This window comes from Poeciliopsis prolifica, unplaced genomic scaffold (assembly GCF_027474105.1).
Source record: "Poeciliopsis prolifica strain line A6 unplaced genomic scaffold, Auburn_PproV2 SCAFFOLD023, whole genome shotgun sequence".
Classification (NCBI taxonomy): Eukaryota; Metazoa; Chordata; class Actinopteri; order Cyprinodontiformes; family Poeciliidae; genus Poeciliopsis; species Poeciliopsis prolifica.
Window position 1 is genome coordinate 6468647 of NW_026562398.1, and position 17055 is coordinate 6485701.

Genomic DNA, 17055 nt, shown 5'->3' on the forward strand with positions numbered 1-17055 from the left:
TATAAATCATACAATAAAGCAAGAATTTCATAACCAAAAATGGATGCTTATTCATTGAAAATATATGTATATTTTTATTTTACTTAATAATCGTTTCCTTTTAAGCCTGTAGAATAATTCATTGCCTAATGCAACGCATTACAAATTCATATTATCTTCCAGCCTGAAACATCACAGTAAAAGGGCTTGGCTTCTTCTGCTCTTAATAATAAAACTCATTTGACACTGAGTTGCTGTGCAGATTTACCAGTTAAACATTAGTGTCTATTCGATGAGCTGCAGTGACGGTTTAAACAACTTCAAACCACAAATAATTAAATATTAAACAATATGGTCTTATATACAACTCTGGAAAAATAATCAGTTTCTCTGATTTTACGCTTCTTATGTTTATGTTTGAGTAAAATGAACACTGTTCTTTTATTCTATGAACTAATGTAGCATTTATTTGCAGAGAATGAGAAAAAGTCACAATAACGAAAGAGATGCAGTGCTTTCAGACCTCAAATAATGCAAATAAAACAAGTTCATATTCATGAGTTAGACTAATGTTTTAACTCAGAAATCAATATTTGGTGGAAAGACCAGGAGGTTTTCAGGGCTGTGGTCTCTTCATTTTTTCCAAAACTGTAACCTTTAATGAATTAATTTCAAATATCTCTTTTTTATCTCATCAGTGACACTTTTAAATCATTAGCAATTTGTGTATTAATTTATTTTTTGTACATTTTGTATGAATTACTTCTGGTAAGTCATACAAAATGTGGTGCCTATCTCCAGCGAACATTTCGGGCGAGAGGCGAGGTACTCCCTAGACAGGTTGCCAGTCTGTCGCGGGGCAACACAAAGACAGACAGGACAAACAACCATGCACACACACACACGCACACACACACCTAGGGAGAATTAAGACTGTTTTGGACTGTTGGAGGAAGCCGGAGTACCTGGAGAGAACCCACACATGCACAGGGAGAACATGCAAACTCCATACCAACAGAGGACCTTCTTGCTGCACTGCGCCACTGTGCAGCCCGTGTTTTTCACCATTTTTGATAAAGTTCAGATCAGAAGAGAAGAAGCTGCATTAGAATTGTACATATAATTTACTCACCTTGCCCAGGAAGTGTTTCCTGTACAGTGTGGCCGTTGTGTTACATTCCAGTTTAGTGCGGCTGCTGGGTGACGGCGGTCGGTGCTGCTCCGGGTCCCCAGCTTCACTCAGCTCATGGTTGGTTCCCTCAATCCAGTAACCACCAAACTGTGGCAGCAGAATGAGAGGAAAGGGGCTTTTTTTTCCCAACACCTGTTGAAAATACGGGTGAAACATCAGCACTGCAAAAACTTGAGCGAGAGCGCCATTTAATTCCCTGTTGATTTTGCAGCTTTTTTCTCTCGTTTCTCTTAAGACCAGAGAAAGAAAATTCATGAAGAAGGTGAAAAAGGCACTAGATGGTATTAAGTGAAAAATATTTGATCATCTAAAACCAAGCCTTAATTCTGGCTTCCTCAGATTTGCTACATGCCCATTTAACCTCCAGATTAATGAGCTAATCACTCCTGATCAGTGATCACTTCTTGTCACGATATAATGCACACCAGTTCACAAAATCAATATCTTTCTTTTCTACCTCTCAGCCTTTTGGTCAAGACCAAAAGGCTGAGAGGTAAACGTACCATTATTTCTTTTTACTTGGTGCTTCTACAAGAAGCACCAAGTAAAAAGAAAAACCTGAAACCAAAAAGTAAATTTATCATAAAATCTTCAGTCTAAAAATCCATGGAAATTAAATTCTAATGGCTTGAGAAAGATGATGTTTCAAATTAAAATAGTGCAGAATTTTGGTTTATTTTATAGTCAAAATACTTAACGAACATGAAAAATAACAATACTATATGGCTTAGAATATCTGCACAAATTTGTTTGTTTGATGGTACAGATTGAAGTAGATTGAGGCTAAATGACCACGAGCAAGTATAAAATTTCCATAAGGAGAAATGCACCAAAAATCACATTTTTGTGTTATAGGCATCCATCACTGAGAAATATCTCAGTGATGGATGCCTATTTTATTCTCTCTCACGGATTAAATACACATTTTCTCAACCTTTAATCTATTATGTAATGTATTTTTTCTGTATTTTCTGTGACAAGTTTGTCTTTCTTTAATAAACAGGGAGTGAGCATTAAAATTTGAAATTGTTCAATTCTTTGTAAGAGAAACAACATACAGAATCAGCAGATGATAACATTTTTCTCTCATTGTAAATAAGAAATGCATTTTTCCCACCTCATGAACACTTGGGTATGGAATGTAATCCTCTTCAGTCTGAAAAGTATTCAAATAATAAAAATATATTCTAAATATACACTGATAGAGCAGTCATACAGTGTTATATAATCTCTCTTATTTTCTATTATTAATCTCTTTATAAAAGAAACAATTCAAAGTTTTGTTCAAACCGTTCACTAAACAATTCAGCAATACTACAATGTTACACAGATATTTCAGTCCGGGTCACATATTAAAAATAAAGTGCCTGTGAAGGCAAAGTCGTACCTTTAGAGGTGGAGGAAAGGCGCATCTCTGCTCATCCATCCTGCTGCCCTGTCACAAGTAGGTAGAAGACAATAAAAGAAGAAAATTACACACAAAAAAACGTCCCAATACAAACACACACACAAAAAAAAAAAACAATGTTCGTAGAGCAGTGTAATAATCATAGTCTAAAAATAAAACGTAGCAAACTGGGAGAAAAGGATCAAACTCGTTATATAACAACAAGACTTCTCCCAGGAGACGTGAGGCAGAAAGCAAAGCAGTGTCAAATAGGAACAGATGGAAAAAAACTGAAACAGATATGTTTCATAGACGGGGAAGGGATACTGAAAGACTAGAGGACAGTGTGGGGTGGGGAGTGGAAGCAAAGTAGTAAACAAACTGCAGAAGTGTGGGAATTAGACCCTGAAGGCTTACAAAAATGCAAAGTTGGGTGGAAATGCTTCACAGCCATTCTCACTCAGGTGTGTGTGTGTGCGCGCGCGCGTGTGTGTGTGTGGGTGTGTACGTGTGTGTGTGTGACAGAGCATGGGGAGAGGGGATGCAGAAATGGAGAAACGGAGTTGCAGTCATGACAAGGCTAAACTTTATTAAGGTAAATATATATTATGCAGCTCTGTTTCTGTCGAAAGAAATATATTTGTTTGCACAAAAAGCAACTGCAAAACATAAAATATGCGAAAGCTTCTGGAAGCCTTCTTGTCTGCAGCGCTTTTTGATATTTTTGAAAATGATGACTAATGTGTGTACGCCATCACCGGAGCATAAACTGCAAACACACAAAAATGCTGTGCCTTTTGATAAGCTGTTTAGCCTCTCATGTGTAGGATTTCATGACTTATTAAAACATCTTTCCAAAAGCTTCAGTAAACCAGGAGATAGTGTTTGAAGTGAGATAATAAGCTTACAGCGCTGTCAGCCAATGTCTCAACCAGAACGTTGGTAGAGACGCTGAGGAAAAGCAGCTGGTGTGAAACCAGCAAGACTCAAGATTCAATTGAGTAACAAAAAAAACAGAAGAAGATAAGGAGTGTCATCGCCAGGAAGAGATGCAGCAGAATTAGAAAGAGACACACCGGCAGGTTAGTGTTTTCAGCTTTGTGAGGCGAGACGGAAATACACAGATCTATGCATCATCTTACCTGCATCTTTTCAATCATTTCAAATAAATCTGTGGTCTGAGGAGAGGAGATGACATGTCTGAGTTCATCTGACAGTATGAATGTTTACTTTAAAAGAAGCTTAATTGATTCTTGAAAGAATGGCATTTCACTTGGTAATCATGTAGGACCAAACATCAGTTCCGCAGTATTTTAGCGAATACAGACAGTAATACCTTTCAGTTTTCTGCAACAAATTATTTTAAGGTTTAACTAGTAGATGAATATTGAAAATGATGACTAATGACGGAGCCTTGTAGGGTGTCATCATTCTGACACCCTAGAATAACATCCAGTTCAGTCAATTGCCTTTATGAATCTCAAGTAGTGTTTCTCTCATAATTATGTATGACAAATACAAAGTGAAGTATACAGAAAATTGTGGCATAAAAACAAAATTGTTAGTTTTACTGCCTTTTGCAATCACCTGATTAGTATTTATAGCTGTAATTGCTTTTCACATCTGTCCAAACATTTTACCTTTTTTCATGAAATACTTATTGTTTTTCTACCTGTAATTGCCTCACCCTATACATGTTTCGTGCAAATCATCTGAACAACTCTTGTTGTGTTATTGTGTTTTTACTGCAAAACATTCCTGAAACAGCTGACAATGAGCAGCACCAATCCGTGGACTTTATCGACCCGGTGTAGTTAAGAGATGGCTGAACGCTACAACCTGCAAAGCCCGACACAAATACCCTGTGTACAGAGCAATCATGTCTTAGCTTTGTGTGAGTTTGAGTAAAGTCCTCCACCATGTGCAAACAACAGTCTGCCACAAACCCTGAAAGTAAACAATTCTGGCTGTAACCAGAGATTAGAAGCAGAAAAGCGCAGAGCTTCTGCACGATTCCTGGCTTTTCAATAAAACGTTAGAAAACTTTAACATTTTTTATACAAAAAAAAAATTAACATCTGTGTCCAATTTTAAAAATATTTTGCATAAAGTGAATGGCTTTGGACTTAGTTTTCATTCTGTTCTGCTTAACTTCTGTTGAAGATTTGCAGTGTTTTCAAAATAAAATCACTTACACTGCTCGGTTTCCTCCAGTGTGTCTTTGTCACCATGGGATGATGTTGGCGACTGCGAAGGTTTTCCGCCATCGTTTCTGTTCGCCTCACTGAAAACTAAAATCCTGCAGCTTCGAAGCTCTTCACTGTCACTAACTTTAGAACGTCGGATTTCAACTTGTCACGACTACTGAGCTTCTCTGCAAACGCAGACAGGTAACTGCATCCTGAACTAAAGCTACATCCCTGAAGACTAAAACCCAGAGGCAAGATCCTCAGGCAGATATGCGCTGTGTCCTCAGCCGGCTTGCAGTGCAAAGCCTGAAATCTAGATAAGCGATCCTCAGTGTGAAGTTAGAGGTGTCTTCTCTAGTCTTTAACTCTTTGGAGAGTTACAGGATGAAATCAGGATTACATCATCCGCCTCTCATTAAACACTATGTGCATCCTGACTGACAGCTGGAGGTGGAGTCCAACGTCTCTGCTGTCATAAACGGTTGTAACTAACAACCAACAAAATATTTAACAACACAGAAAAGGAAAATGTGGCAACAAATGACTAAACTGGTGAGAATCTAGTATAGATACCCTGTAATGTTTCCACATACTTGGCCAGGGTCAAAATGCTAGAACGTGAACTTCCAGTAGGTTTTGTGAAAAGGCTTTCTGTGTTTAATGAAGATGCATTCTTCTAAAGTGGGGCTTATTTTAAAACGATGAGTAATGGCACTCCTTCAGCATTGAAAAACTTTTTCCAGTTTTGCTCTGAGCTCACAACCAGGCGCTCCAGCTCCACCAATAGTAACGAAAACCTAAAGGTAGCTCCGCATTTGCAGACAGTTTTCTCATTCAAAGGCATTAGAGAATGGAACAAAGTCCCAGAAAGTCTTAAACTTTCCCCTGACCTGAAGGACTTTCTTTGTAATGTCAGGAAAGTGTTATTAGAAATCTTCCAGAGCAGAAGTCAGGCATACAATGTTGACATTGCTGTAACTTTATGACAGTACAGTGACTGAATATACAGTATACGGGAGCTTTCAATGATTACTTAAAACAATTTTATTAACTCACATAGGGAGGAACTACATATAGAAACTAACTTTCCATCTTTTATTAATGTTTTTTTTTCATATTGTCCCTGTTTTAAATCAACTGCTTTACTAATGCTTCAAGGTAAATGTCACAGTCAGGTCAATGTGCTGTGTTAATTTTCCTCCACACATTTGCTGTGTCTGCTTGCAAATTACATATTTTTATACTTCTTTACATTTTTCCAGGAAGGAAAGATTGCATAATGGAAGCTGTCTTTTCAAAAATGAGCTGTTGATGTCTGCAGCTCCTCCAAAGTTACTGTTTCAGTTCCAATGTCTGGGGTTTATGATATTATTCTGTAACCAAGCAACCCTTTACAACATGTTTATCTTTACCTGTCTGGTGTGTCCTTGGTCCTCATGGTGCTGATTGGTCACTAATGTTCTCTGACAAATCTCTAAATCTTCTCAGAACAGATGGATTACAGCTCACTGAAATTAAATTACACACAGCAGGACGCTTTATACTGACTTAGTGACTCCAAAAGTCGGTTGGTCATACTGGATTTTAATTAGGGGTATCAGAGTAAAAATGGTAGAATAAATCAGCATGCCACAATTTTTTGTATGAAATAAAAAAAAAGATCACTGTAATTATAATATGTACTATCATAATTATATATAGAGAGAAATATATAAATATATATCATTTTATTTTCATTATTGTCATGATTAGTTTATTTTACTTTATTTTGTTTGTTCAAAAACTCAGATTACGAAGTATATTTTATGGTGTACATTGGCAAAGAGTTGGTAATTTTCTGTTAATGATTATGTCTGTTAATTGTCATTATTACTACTTTTATGAGTCAGTTTGTAAATATTCTCTTTTATGTAATATAGCTTATTTGTAGGTTCTTTAGCACAGTAAATCGAACAGGCAAATGAATACCATAACTTGTTTTCAATATACAAATTTCTGTTAATTATTGAGTCGGGAAGTGAAGCATTTCATGAAATTGAGATAAATAAATAACTTCTTCCAACTCCTTTTTAAACAGAAAAGCAGTGATAAGTAAATCATTTTTGTTCTTGGTTATGTAAGGCATATTTCTCTTGTCTTATTGGCTACTTGTCTTAATTTTTAAAAATCTGTTTGAAATAGATAAATAAATAAAAATAAATATGACAAAAATGTGTGGGTGTGAATACTTTTGCAAGGCACTGTATGTATAAACTCTCTGAATAGCAAGGAGTCGGCATGCATGCGTTATTTTGCAGTGATGGACACAGTGGAGGAAGTGGAGGATGATCTCTGGGGAGTCAGACTAGCAGAGACAGCAGGTGTGAGAGCTGAAACCTTTCATTATGAGAGCTAATAAGATCGTCATTATGACAACGCACAGATTAAACGCGCAACGCCACATCTACCCTCCTGATGTTTCAGCTACAACTCTGCAGCCTCACTGCAGAGCTCATTAGGACTTTTCCCGGAGCAGATCCAGCTGAAATAGTTTTCTTTGAAGCAAAATATATTTGGTGGAACTACTACAATTTGCTTAAATAACATCTGATATAGATGGTTGAATGAAGGAAGGTTGAATCATGAAACGTCCTCAAAATGCAAAGCAGAGGTTAACAACTAAAGTCTATGTAAAACAGCTAATTATTTTCAAAATATTCAAAGCTTTTGACATAAAATAAAGAAGGTAGATGGCTTTGTTTGTCTTCATGAAAATGTACAAGTATAGCAATAGTTTGAATATGTAAGACCTGGTGGGGTTAATTGCAGATTGACCTGTTTTTTATTGCAGGGCTCTGATTATATCGATACAATCCCTCTGAGTCTTGCCCTATTAAGTTGATGTGTATTCCACATTCCTATGCTGTCCTTTAATTTTCTCAAAAAACTGAGGTAATTTATAAATAAATTAATTTAAACCATATTCTCTACTGTTTTGCTGTCAAAAACCTGCAAGGTTTCAAATATCCTTCCTAGTTGCATAATGAAACTAGCAGGTGTGAGATACCTTCAGCGTGCTGCAGGGATCAAGAGTGACTGCTCAACAACCCAGTTTCGATTTTCCTAATCCTTTTTTCTCCCCACTCCCCCTGCTACGCACAGATTAAGTCAGGTTGTGAGAAATGTTGGATAGTGTGAAAATCCTTTAGAAAACCAATCTGACATAACTGAGATGTTATCCGCTTATGATCACCAACACAATGTAGCTCTATCTAACTTTTATTTTCACAAAATACCACTGGCAGGTTTTTCTATCCACATCTAATTTATTCAGTGTGGAAAGATAGGCCTGAAGGTTTCAGCGGTTTGGTGGATTTGCTTGAAGCTGTGAAGGTGAAAATGAATACATTTTTCCTGATTTGTTCCAAAATTATGCTGATTCTCCTAAATAAATATAAATCCTCTGCAGTCAGAAATGTAACTGTTACAGACTCAACTCTGGACTTAATAATATCTTGAGTGGATACACAAAAATGTCTGAACATTTTTTGTGATTTTTGTGAAATTTTCTGAAACGAAAGCCAAATCAATTTTTAGGCTTCTGTCCATCATTGCAAGCGGTGCCAACAAATACATCCGGCCCTGTGTTATATTTTTAGGACTGACAATCAGTGAAACTCTAAAGTGAATCCGCCTCAGCTGCGATCTATTTTAGTCGCACATGACTGATGATGTTATGGGTGACGATGTCTTTTGAAAAGAAAAAAAGACAAGTCCTGTTATGGGCTGTGACTTGTGGGCTTTGATGGAATCATGCTTGTTCAGCTTAGAGCGAAGATTTGTCAGCGTGAGGCTGACTATTTCCTGCTAAAAATAGACCTTTTTTAATTGAGTCAGTCAACATAATAATTGCAGCCACAGAGCTTTGTGTGCTTTAATTACACAAGTTATACAAAAGAATGTAGGATTAAAAAGGACATCAGACAAAAGAACATAAGAGACTGATAATAACAAAGGATCACACACAGAGGGGGGTCACACAGATAAGGTCAGGGGGTCACGGTTCAGACTTAATGCCCCCGGATAACCTCTCCCTACCTTGTGAAGAGGTGAGGTGCTGTGTGTCAGTTCAGGCTGCAAAAGCTGAGGCTCTATTGGTGCAGAAATTCGGGGGTCAGCCCCATCCTGTTTCCTATAATCAGATAGATGCAAGAAAAAGATTTGGTCAGAAAAGGTCACTTAGTCTGAGATCGAACAGCGAAAGGTAATGTCATGGGGAAGGTTACCAGAACAGGCACTTGTGTTTGAAACACTGCTCTGGCTGGAGGCTTTCTTCTTTAATCTAGACATACTGAAAATTGGAATTGAATTTGTAATAAAAGCCGGAAACTATACATTTCATGTCAGTGTAGATCCCGGACCACGGCTATCTAAATCTTTTTATGTTGATCTGATGTATTTTAAATGTTTTATTTTTGAACAGTTTTATTTATTTTAACAAGATATACCATAAGAAACAGTCTGGCTGGAACTGGGCATTTTTTTCATTGGATTAACCCTGATGGATAACCATCCTGTTGTAAATTTAAATGTCTGTTCTTTTTCTGATCAGTGACAGCACCAAGCTAAGCACCACCAAGTTGCAATAGAGACTGATCTGCAGTACCAGAACCAAACATGGAGAATCAAAAAAATCAACAGGCAAAAGATAAACACATGTATCATGTGAGTTTTTCTAGATCTTGCTGGGACGTTAGTTCTTTAATCCTGGATATGCTATTCAGGTGACAGAAGATTGACTTTGCCTACCATCTTTAAACGATTCTGAAAGTCACTTAAGTAGAAAATCGGACACTGATCAATACATTTGGTGTGTCTTGATTATTCAGATAGTGCATCTGAGGAAATGTGATGCTTACTGTTTGTTTAGGTGACTTTGTGACATTATTATAAGTGCTTTGCTGCTGAAATGACTTGACTTGACTGATACCCAAACATAGCTATTCTCAGTATTAGTGAGGTTTAGAAAATAAAGTCATTTATGGTAAAACATGTGGAGATGTGTCTGTAGTTTGTTCAGTTTGCAACAGAATAAGACGTTCATCAGAAAATAGAAAAGTCGAATCAAAAACAGCATAATGTTGCTTTATTTTCTCCCTTTGAGCCTTAAACATCTGCCACAGCACATATAGAATTAGATATATATCGTAAATCTTAAACTGCCTTCCTTTTTCCTATCTTGTCAATGTATGTTGACATATCAAATAGTTTTATGGGTCGATATGTGAGGAAGGGAGGCAGATTTGGTGAAACATAAAATTTTGGTATGTGTGTTTTGATGAACTCCTGATTTAAGTTCAATTCACAGTGTATGGTTGTGTCAGAACGTGGTTCAATAATTTTGCTGTGACATAACTGTCTTGTTGTATTTTCCCATATATTGTCAACTGAGCACCAGTAAATTCAGTTTCAAGAACTCCGATAATTATTTGCTGAATTAATCAAAAAGTAGGCCATGTCATCAGTTTCACTTTCATTTTTGTGAATCCCAAAGTGAGTGAACCTTCCTCAGCACAAACAGAGTGTTTGCACAATATTGCGAGACATTATGTAATGTTGTTATCTTTGCTGCAATTGTGAAGTTTTGTTCAAGGAAGCAGAAAAAATAAAAAACTCTTGCAGCTTGAAGTAGTTGGTGCAAATGGTTAGTAAGATGATGCAGGAGCTATATTTATCTCCCACTGTCAATGAAATGCAAGAAGGACAAGAAATAGTTTTTTTTCCATGGTAGCCACAACTAACCACTCTAACCAAGCATACAGTGCTAAATGCGCTAATCAGCAATGTCATATACTAGAGCCAGTTGTCCTTGTTTTAAAATAAAACAGCAACACCAACTGCTCTCCCACAATGTGGAGTCACATTGCCTCTGCTCCTTACATACATATTTAACAACTGCTCAAGGCATAGATGACCAAAGAATATTATGTTACGCCAATATTAACAAGCATTTTTTGCTTATACAAAATTGAAAGACTAAACAGTTCTGAGTGTTTTTTTTTCCACTTTTCTTTAAATTTAAAGAGCTGAAAATAAAGAAAATACTTCATCTACCAGGGGACACAACATAAAAAGCTTCACATTTATTCAAAAGTTTTCTCTCTTCTCTAATTCAGTCTAGCTGCAAATTGCTGATGGCAAAGCTGTTTTCACGCATCCTTTGTTCTAAACTTAAACAGGTTGTTTTTTTTCTCCACAACTACTTTGATGAATGTGCACTGATAGGGAGCCACTTTCTGCTGAAGTTTGTTTCATGAATTAAGTCAGTTTAAAAAAAAAGCATGAAAGACGACCTGAAATTATCCTGATGCATTAATAATAGAAATTGAACCTAAATATTGCTGTCTTTGATGATAAAAGAAAGCTGAAGACCCGGCAGTGAAAAATATATAATTTTCCCTGCATGTAGAAGGGAAAATGTTGCTAGAAAAAGTAATATTCAGACCACAACCTCTTGAGAAATGAACGCTTTTGTGTCAAAAGCGATTAATTCCTCAAGAACACAATGACGGTACAGCAGAGGAAATGCTTGGAGCTGCTGTAGAGGCTGTGGAAAAGACAAACAGTGATTTAAATCTGGGCTCACATTTGTTGAGTGCACTCAGATTCAAATGTAGGTGAAGAAAACAGAGCATGAATCATTAACAAACAGCGCTGCCTCAAAGCTATTACACAACGAGCGACTGTGCAATCAAGAAAGCATCTAAATGAAATGGGAACAATTCTGAACATGATCCGGTTCTCAAGATAACAAGAAACCACATCTTCCCGAGCAGCTCTCCCCGCGGGGGGTCAATACTACCGGGATCAGCCGCCCTGAACTCTTCATTCTCACCGATTCTCCGCAGATCGATGGAGAACACAGAAACACACATTAAGGGTACATTTATGACTGGAAGTCAATTTAAAGAAGATGTTGTGTAGGGATTATTGGTTCAAACTTGCACTCATAAAATGAGACAAACTGGAGAAAACAAACGGCTAGAAAGATTAAGATCAAAACGAGAGTTAAAAATCTCAACTTCAAACTCCCTCTTCATAAACGTGAGCTGCACCACAAGAGCCCAGATCGGTTCTCTGCACAAACACCACTTCAAATTACATAAGCCACCCCAGCTGGTAAACGGGAGCAGCACGAAAACCGTCCGGAGAATCATGAGGAGAGCCTGACGTCCAGCTCAGAGCAGAGCTGCAAACTTACTCACACACACAGAGAGAGAGAGAGGCTGCAGAAAGCCAGGCGCTCCCCTTGAAGTCCGGACAGCGACCCACACTCTGGACCGATGACTCACCGTCTGAGCCTCCTCCTCCTGCCTGCCTGCCTGAGCTCGGTGATCCTCTCTGTCTCTGCTGCTCCGCTCTGCTCACTCACTCGCTCCTCATCCGTTGCTCACCTGCTGGCCTCACTCTCAGCTCTTCAGACTGCAATACACTCCCAGCCAGCATCCTCTCTTACTCTCCTCCTTTCCTCTCAACCGTCCCACTCACACCCCTCTTCTCTTCACCACTATCTCTCTCTCTCTTTCTCTCTCTCTCTCTCTCTCATAAACACGCATCTGCAATCTTTAGTTGTTTTTTCCTACGTTGCATCTACATCCTTCGGCCATGTTTGAAACCTGAAGCTCCACTACAGTCCCACTGAGCCTATAATACTTGCTGCCCTTCCACCCATCAAAGAAGCGACCCTCCCCCATTTCAGCTGCTGGGAAAGAGAAAGTAGGGATTATCGAGGGAAAGGGGCTATCCTTCAATCCCATGCTGTCTCATGAGCTTGGAGGAGCTGTTGCCACAGCAACCAACATGGGCTACATGTTGAAAAAAACACATATGTACATGACAATTCATGATCATAAAATACAGTCTCGGTTACATTTATTGGCACTACTGGTAGTATTTGCAAAAAGCCCTAAAATATAAGATTTTTTTTCATCACATATTAGGGGGAAACATGTTTTTAGCACAATTACTACCTAACACTTGGATGATGGAGACGTTTTATTTATATAGCACTTTTTTATGCAGCACTTCCATGCAGTTCAAACTACATGAATCAGAAAGAAAGCAACACAAGAACAAGAACAAGCAAAGCAAACGAAAAACTAGACTTTAAAAAGTATTTTCTAAGTTTGTTGTTATGGAGAACCAACAAGTATAAAGCTAAATGTTGGTTCTCCATGTTTGATTCTTGTTCTGGGATGCTAAGTATTCCACTATGTTATTAACCGTTTGCAACTGTCATGGCGCCTCGTCTGTCATTCCTCGTCTGTCATTCGAGGCGCCATGACGGACGCCGAAAGTGAGGATCGGAAGTATTCAACAGACCAGCTGAAATTGATTTCCAAAGTTGTTTTGTCAGTTTATTCACGGCTCCTACTTGATCGAGACAAGCTAATTTGTCTGTGAACATAACACATCTGGTTGGGGCTGATAGGCGGCGGTATTTACAAAAAGTCTGAAACAGCTAGCTTCGAAACCGACCCGTACTTCCTCCCTCCTGACGTGTTGATCAAATTACCAACTGAATTCACACTACATTATTTATATCACTAAGTCATAAACAGTATTCCCCTTACAATGGAGCAGCCTTAACACGTACAAAAAAATGAGATACTAACCATTTCTCAATGCGTGCTAGGCTACATGATTATTGCCTAGCATCATCATGCAGCGACGACTGCCGCCATGGTTACCAAGGGTTGGACTGGAACCTTCTCAAATTAGATTAACGTTAGTCTTACATTGTATCACGTCTTCGCTGCAAATCCGAGATTACATCGAAGGTTGTCAATAATATTGACCGTGCAGCCATTTTTACTGCGAAATCAACTGAATAGAAGGGATGTTAGGCCACCATACTTGTGATAGTTTACAGGAGGGCGTCGGTTATTTTTACGTCAGTCGTGGCGGAGCTGGCCGAGTTTCGAACAGAGTGACGTCACGCGCAAAGGGTCGATGACTTTTCACATACTTTTGAGCGAGCAGAGGTTTGTAAACCATTTTTCTTCCTATCAGCTTCCACGCTTTATGCCCGAAACCATGTAATTATGGGATTATTGTCATGACATACGAGTTGTTTTGTTAAGAGAAAATGGGCTCTCCGTTGGATCATTTTTAAATCCCAGGAAAACAGAAAGATGCAGATTAATATTATACACTGACCAATTTAAAGGTTTATTTCAAGTCTTCATGTCTTTTCCTGCCAATAATTTTGTTTTTCAGATTTGTTTTTAAAAAAGTATATGAAACGGTGTGATTTTGTTTAACATTAAACTCCAAAACTTCTGAACAAGCATTGCAACTTCCTTAAAGCTCTTTGTGCAGAATGAGAATCCGAGTGGGGAGGTTTTTAATTACTATAATGAGCCTGATGAAATTCCCTGTGTGCATGTGCGTTTCCTGCACTAATCTGGCATGCACAGTTCCCAGGAGACCCCCCGACTAATGTCAGAAGCTGTGCCTTTTTATGCCAAGCCTTTTCCCGTCATTCTGTCGGTACCTGAACCGAGGTCCGGTGTGTGTGTGGTGTGCGTTTAGTGTGTCAGACATGAGCAGATAATAAGGGATTACAGCACAGCCCTCATGCCGGGCTCTATTAGGAGCTGCTGCGTACGGAAACAAACAAATACTGCTGGTGTCATCCAAAGCTTCATGGATTAGAAAGCAAGCTGTAAAATTGACACAAGCTTAACAATTTGTAAGATTTCAGTAATTTTTTATGTGTAAAACGAGGTGAGAGGGTTGCCTTTTTTATTTTGTTTAAAAGCACGTCAAAATTTGGATGGGTTTATTGAGTGCTTTGAGCTTATAGATAAAAAAACCCCCATGATCTAATAAGAATGCCCTGCCTAAAATCTGATTAAATTTAGCTGGAATTTTGCCGTGGATCAGTGCAGTGGGCTGGGACAGATTACTCACATCATGAAAAAAACAAACAAAATTAATATAAAAATAGAGGACCAAAAGACAGAGTCTTGTAGAGCTTTATGTTTTGCTTGTGTGGACTTGGATAGTTGGTTTTAAACTGAGAGCACCCTCATGTTTCCGTGTCCTCTCCAGGGATCCAGAAGTAATCCCTTCTGCCTGACCTCGCTATCAGGGATTCCCATCCCTTTAGCCCAGTGAAATGGCCTCTGCTCCTTCCCCTCTGCTCGGACCTTGGAGAATAGCTGCCATCCTGAAGTTTAACCATCATGCGGCTCCTGTATCCTCGCCTCACCTCTCAGTTTCAGCTTTTGGGAAGCTTTTCTCAATCAAAAAAGTGTTAGATAACATCCTTTGAGACTGAAGCTCAAACGATGCTAAAGCTCGCTGGATCCTGTAATTCCAAAGGGATTACAGCCAGACAAACAAAAGAGTCAGGATGTGTGCTCAATGTGAATCAAGTGGCAATGATTTATTGGAATTAAATATGTATATATAAAATACAGTTTAATTAATTAACAAGAGTGAGGCCTTTAGAGAAGAGTTGGGTTTATACTGATATCTTTTTACACACAAATTGATTTAATTTGCCAATTAAGCACTTGTCCAACCAGGATTTTACTTTGGGGTATCCAAGGAAATGGAAATTAATACAAATGTATGCGAAAATGTTTGAGTTTGTGAATAATTTCTACATCCATGTATTGTTTTCCTTTCACTTATGCTTACGTACTACTCTGTAATTTTAATTTGCAATACAATGTGTTGATGTTTGTGGCTGTGGTTTTCCTTTAAGCAAAAAAAACTGGATGTTTTCCAGTTTGTTCATGACAAACTGGAAAACATCAAGAGATATTCACACTTTTTCACGCCACTTTAACTCCACGAACCAATAGAGTTACATAAATGTTTCACATTAAATAAATAAACCTAATTAAAAGTTGTCAAGCAGCATGACGTTAAAGGCTTTCCCTGCTGGGTTTAAATGCTTTAAAGCCTGCCTCTCCTCACTCTTAAACAAATTACCTGGTTTAATCAGGACATTTGCAAGGCAAAAAAAGGAGTGCCAGTCACATCCAAACTTAAGTGAACTCTGCATCCCCACCAAGGTTTCTCTGCAGTTTGTCTGAGCCCTGCTGTGGCTTTGATTGTGATTGTTTTGACATGCAGCATTTGAGCTCGATAATGAAACTATAAGGTTGATGTACTGTGAAGGATTTCAAGTCTAGCAGAGAGATGAAGCATGTTTATGGTAAAAAGTCATTTTAAAATTTGGTCATTGACATAAACAGGTCATACTGGAGGTTATTTAGCCAAACAATAGCCAATAAAAGTTAATTGTATAGGTTTCTTTTTTAGATTATTTTTCATCTTCTTAAGTAATCCAAAATCTTATGGGACTAAACACTAAAGTTTGTGGTTGCAATGTGATCAAAGGTAAATAATCTCAAGGTTTATGGATATATTTGTAAGGGCTTTTTATAAAAGTAAAATATTTTTGCATATCTGATGGAAAAAGTAAAAAAAAAGAAAATTGTGCGGAATAATAAATTGTCCTAAGACTATTGCGGATTCATGTGGATTTCTATTAGCCGTCTTTGCAAATCTGCAAGCAGCTCCATCATAAAGTCTTCACAATCTCCCAGAGCACAAGTCTCCTATTTCTTAATAGCATTAGGAGCTGAGCAGACGGGTTCCTTGCAACACTTTGCTGTCTTCTGCTAGGTGTCTCCCACCTTGCAGGCATCAATTACTTTAATTTTCAGAGTGCTTGGCAGCTTCTTAGTGGAGCCCATTGGTTTTGATTGTTGAGGCAAGGTTTGCAAAATCAAATTATCTTTAAAGGCCTCACCTTACTTTAAGTGCAAGGGAATATAAACAGTGTGGTGAGTTTTTTTTTTTTTTTATGGATTCATCAAACCCTGCAGCTCCTACCATGGGAAGCCATGTTTCATAACAAATATCTGTTTCTAATAGATGATGTTGATTCAAACCAGTTTAAAGTTTGTTTAGATTTTTTTTTTTTTTTATGAAAGAAACCCCTGGGACATTTCTGTCCAACAGATGTTTGCTATCAAACACTTTTGGTTGTTTGATAATATTGAAATTACAATCTGGTACTGGTGTGCAATACATATTCATTTCTTTTAATAAAGAGGGCATATGTTTTTTTCTCGTTTGCGGTGGAAAAGATGAAACGTCCTTCAGCGCTCTGCCTTACCACACCAGTCGTTTCACATTTAATGTCAATAAACTGGCTCCAAAAGGAAATTAGTGTCCCCAAGAACATATCCTGAAGGACAGAGTCATCAATAAAGAGACGGGCCCTGTCTCCTAAAAACCTGAGG

The 17055-nt window shown here is 38.0% G+C and overlaps 1 protein-coding gene across 18 annotated transcripts in view; it reads right to left on the reverse strand.

Annotated features, from left to right (window-relative positions):
- LOC129370182 (rap1 GTPase-activating protein 1-like) overlaps nt 1–17055 on the reverse strand; it is a 53257-nt gene that overhangs the window by 15306 nt on the left and 20896 nt on the right. For 9 of the 18 annotated variants that reach the window (XM_055045922.1, XM_055045920.1, XM_055045931.1 and 6 more), the window contains exons 3-7: nt 8825–8918; nt 3701–3736; nt 2559–2606; nt 2289–2327; nt 1112–1303 (exon numbers count right to left, since the gene is read on the reverse strand). In XM_055045922.1, coding sequence (XP_054901897.1) covers nt 1112–1303; nt 2289–2327; nt 2559–2606; nt 3701–3736; nt 8825–8918 — 409 coding nt within the window. The other 9 variants (XM_055045929.1, XM_055045930.1, XM_055045928.1 and 6 more) reach the window with 9 other exon arrangements.